This window comes from Manis javanica, chromosome 4 (genome assembly GCF_040802235.1).
Source record: "Manis javanica isolate MJ-LG chromosome 4, MJ_LKY, whole genome shotgun sequence".
In the NCBI taxonomy this organism is placed as follows: domain Eukaryota; kingdom Metazoa; phylum Chordata; class Mammalia; order Pholidota; family Manidae; genus Manis; species Manis javanica.
This window is the reverse complement of record NC_133159.1, coordinates 133,012,123-133,016,422: the sequence shown is the minus strand read 5'-3', so window position 1 is coordinate 133,016,422 and position 4,300 is coordinate 133,012,123. Positions and strand designations below refer to the sequence as shown.

The window sequence follows — 4,300 nt, the reverse complement described above, 5'->3', positions numbered from 1 at the left end:
TAAAAAATATGCAAAGGATCTGAATAGACATTTCTCCAAAGAAGAAATTTGGATGGCCAACAGGCACATGAAAAGATGCTGCACATTGCTAGTCATTAGGGAAATGCAAATCAAAACCACAGTTAGATATTACCTCACATTAGTTGTAAAGGCCACTATCCAAAGGACAAGAAATAAGTGCTGGTGAGAATTGTGGAGCAAAGGGAACCCTCCTACACTTTTGGTGGGAATATTAATGGTGCAACCACTGTGGAAAGCAGTATGGAGGTTCCCCCCCACAAAAACTAAAAATAGAAATACCATATGACCCAGTAACTGCACTTCTAGGAATTTACCTAAAGAAATCAAAATCTCTGAATCAAAAAAGAGTCCCTATGTTTATTGCTGCATTATTTATAATAGCCAAGATATGGAAGCAAAGTGGCCATCAGTAGATGAATGGATAAAGAAGAAGTGGTATGTATATACAATGAAATATTATTCATCCATAAACAAGAAAATAAATCCTGCCATTTGCAATAACACAGATGGGCTTAGAGAATATTATGCTAAGTGCAATAAGCCAAGTGGAGAAATATAACTTCACTTATATGTGGAATCTAAAAACAAAATAAAACAAAATGAACAAAACAGCAGAAAACTCATAAACACTGAGAAGGGACTGGTGATTACCATGGGGAAGTCGTTGGGGTATGTGGGTGAAACAGGTGAAGGGGATAAGGAGGCACAAAATCTCAATCATAACATAAATTAGTCATGGGGATTAAAGTACAGTATAGAGAATATAGTTAGTAGTTCTGTAACTTCTTTCTATATTGACAGTAACTAGTTGGGGTAAAGATTTAACAATGTATATAACTTGAATCACTATTTTGTATACTTGAAACCAATATAATGTTGTGTATTAATTATACTTCAATAAAAAAAGTAAAAATACCCCAATGGACTGAGAGATATCTTCCTCAGAGTACTGGTTTGATAGAGAATTGGAACTGGCAATTAAAGCATTGGTTATTTAAAATAAGGAGGATAAATGCATGAAGGGCTGGCTTACATGCTTTCACAAGTGTGTGCTCACATTCAATATGAAAATGAATGGGGCTAAAGAACTATATATATAATTCCCACTGGATAGATTTCTGTTTTTTTGGTTAGATCTGGGGAAGGATACTGCTATGACTATGCAATTCTTGCCAAGGGCAGAGTACACTGGTATTATGATTATGCTTTTTTCTTTCTTTCCCATATTACTTTGTCATTTTTAATCCCTACCTGATGCAATGCTCACAGAACTCGGGTTGCAACTACAAGGGCTTGATGCAGAGATAATTTCTATGCAAGAAACTGTAACTGTGTTTTAAAATCATGTAACTATGTTTTAAGTCCGAACTCCTAAGGGCAGGAAAGGGTGTACTTACTTTGACTCCATCTGGCAAAGTTGGTTTTCTAGTGATCAGGATAGGCCACTAGTTCTGTATCTTTCTAACCTGACCTTAAGTGAATAGAAATGGACTGATGAGGAAGACCTTGCTGGACTAGTATGGCTACTTACTTAATAGACCAGCCCAGAAGCTTTACCTAATGTCCTTTCCAAAGGAGGAAAATGTAGAGAATAAATGGAGAGAAGCAGTACAGTAGCTCAGAGTAAGGGAATGATTAAATGAGTTATGATTAAAGAAATCCAGTATTAAATGAACAAATCACATAAGCTCAGAGCAAAACATGATATTGCCTCTTACTCAGTTGTACCTGAACAGGTGAAGCCATATGTTTCTGACCACTCCTGCTTTTGGAAACTGACATGATCAAATGTAAACCTACAGACCTGAGTCCCCTTGTCCCAGGAGATCAAGGTAAGTTCTTGGAGGGGGATGGTTTTGGAGCATATTTTCAAGTGCATCCTAGCTGGGAACTACAGTCTCTATTATGACCTCATGTTAGCTGTAAAATAGTGTCTTGCTGAAGATTTTTCCTAGAGCAGCCTTCATGTCTCGGTTTCTCAGACTGTAGATGAAAGGATTTAGCACTGGGATCACCGCGATGTACATCACAGTGATCACTGCATCCTTTAGGCTGTAAGTGGTCAGAGGGCGGAAATACATGCCCATGACCGTCCCATAATACAAAGAAACAACTGTGAGGTGGGACCCACAGGTGGAGAAGGCCTTGAGTACACCCTTGGTGGATGGAACCCTTAAGACTGTGGAAAAGACCTGAACATAAGAGATGACGATGCATAGTAATGGCACAGAGAAAACACCAGCCCCTAGATACATCATCTTCACATTGAACTGGATGTCAGAACAGGACAGCTTGAGTAAAGAGGCAATGTCACAGTAGAAGTTGGCCACTTCCTGGTTTCCACAGAAAGACAGACTAGCCGTGAGCAGGGTGTGGGGGAGGGCATTGGCGTTTCCAACCACCCAAGATCCAACAACTAGCAGGACACAAGTCCTTGGGCTCATAATTGTTGTATAATGAAGTGGGTGGCTGATGGCCACAGCACGGTCATATGCCATTGCAGCCAAGACATAGCTGTCTGTGTTTCCCAAGGCTAACATGAAACACATCTGTGTCAGGCATCCCCCAAAGGAGATGGCTTTGTTGCCTAACATGTGGTTGGCCAGTGTCTTGGGGATGGTTACAGAGGAGAAGAAGATGTCGACAAAGGAGAGGTTGGCAAGGAGAAAGTACATGGGGTTGTGGAGGCGAATGTCAGCATGAATGGCCAAGATGATGAGCAGGTTTCCTATCAGTGTGATGGGGTAAATGAAGAGGAAGAGGCTGAAGAAGAAATCTTCCTGTTCCCGGTGCCCACCAACTCCCAGGAGGATGAAATCGAGGGTGGAGGACTGGTTTTCTTCTCTCATGGATCCTTCAGCAGGAAAGGGGAGGAGAATCCAAAATGATTAGTGAAGTTACTGTGTGTAATAATCTTCTAACCTGCTGAGTTTGACTCCCATGGTTCTGTGTCCATGCCTGGTTTTGCTAAATCCATAGATGCCAATACATTGGGAAAAATAATCCCTCTTGGTCAGTTGAGTTAATTGACAATTAGCCCTGGACACTCATGTCTGAGAAGGAAGCAGTCTGTGAATCAGAGGTGCCCCTTCTCCCAACCCCACCACTATCACCCCAACACCGTGAGTTTAATCTTTTAAAAAATAGTTAAAGTTCATGTTTTATGTTCTAGAACTTCTCTTAGACCTTGAGGAAAAGTCAGAAATATGTGAGAAATACAGTTTATTCATCCATTTATTCATACATAACATAGTCTCTGCTTCCAAGAACCTTACAACTTAACGGAGAAGGCTGAATCACTCACTATTTTAATACACATGAAAACGGAAAGACAGTGTTTTGGATTTAAAAAAAAAAAAAACAAACCTCCAAGGCAAAGAGTGGTTACTAGTCCAAGGAGCACCCTATACAATTAGAAATTATTCCACTGACCAAACCCAGATGGAGCCCAGAGTCCGGGAGGTATCTGTGTCCAGACGGACATCGGAAGATTGTATGTCATAGACCACTAGGCTTAGGTCATTACCAAACACATCGGTGTTTATCCCCAGGTGTCCCATTTGTAAAGTAGACATTCACCATTTCCTTTGAGAGGTTCCATCCCTATTCCAAATATTAAAATATGTGATCATGATGTTTTTCTCTTTGACCTTACCTTACTTTTTTTTATTGTTTCCTTTGGTAACTCATCCAATTCCACTGTGGCTCCACCTGCTCCTTAGCAGGCACTCTGGTTTCTATCTGTAGACTTAATCTATTCATCCCATATTTCCATGTTCAGTCATCCTGCCAGCAGGTCTGATCAAACCCCACACTCTGCATGTCCAAGCTAAGAAGACTATAAGATTTTTTTGAGGAAGAGAACTGTATCTTGTTTATTTTTATCTCCCTTACAAAAATTTTTTGGAATATTATTCATTTTACGTACCAATACCTCAGCACTCAATAGCTTGAATATATGCAGGTTTGTATTGTGGGTCCTCACATGTGGGATGATACCAGGCACCGACTCCCAGGTTATTCCTCACCTCTACATCTGATGTTTTGATTCTTAATCAAATAATCCTTACAAAGTTTTATACTTAATGTTTCAGTGCTTTAGCTTTGACCACCATTGTTTTCTACCCAAAATAATGTAATGCATCCTTAATGCTTCGCTACTGGTTCCCTGCTTTCATCCACCTTGACTGTCAGGCTTACCAGCTGTAGCAGAGGCTGCCTGCATCTCACCCAAATCCAGATAGTTCTCTTCTTCCTGGACACCCAGCTTGACTGCATT

At 40.3% G+C, this 4,300-nt stretch overlaps 1 protein-coding gene across 1 annotated transcript; it reads right to left on the bottom strand.

The window, feature by feature from the left end:
- Positions 1 to 1,937: 1,937 nt before the first annotated feature.
- LOC108397318 (olfactory receptor 1A1-like) lies at positions 1,938 to 2,870 on the bottom strand. The gene has a single exon (XM_037022776.2). It carries the CDS (start codon positions 2,868 to 2,870, stop codon positions 1,938 to 1,940), a length of 933 nt encoding a protein of 310 aa, XP_036878671.2.
- Between the last annotated feature and the right edge of the window lie 1,430 nt (positions 2,871 to 4,300).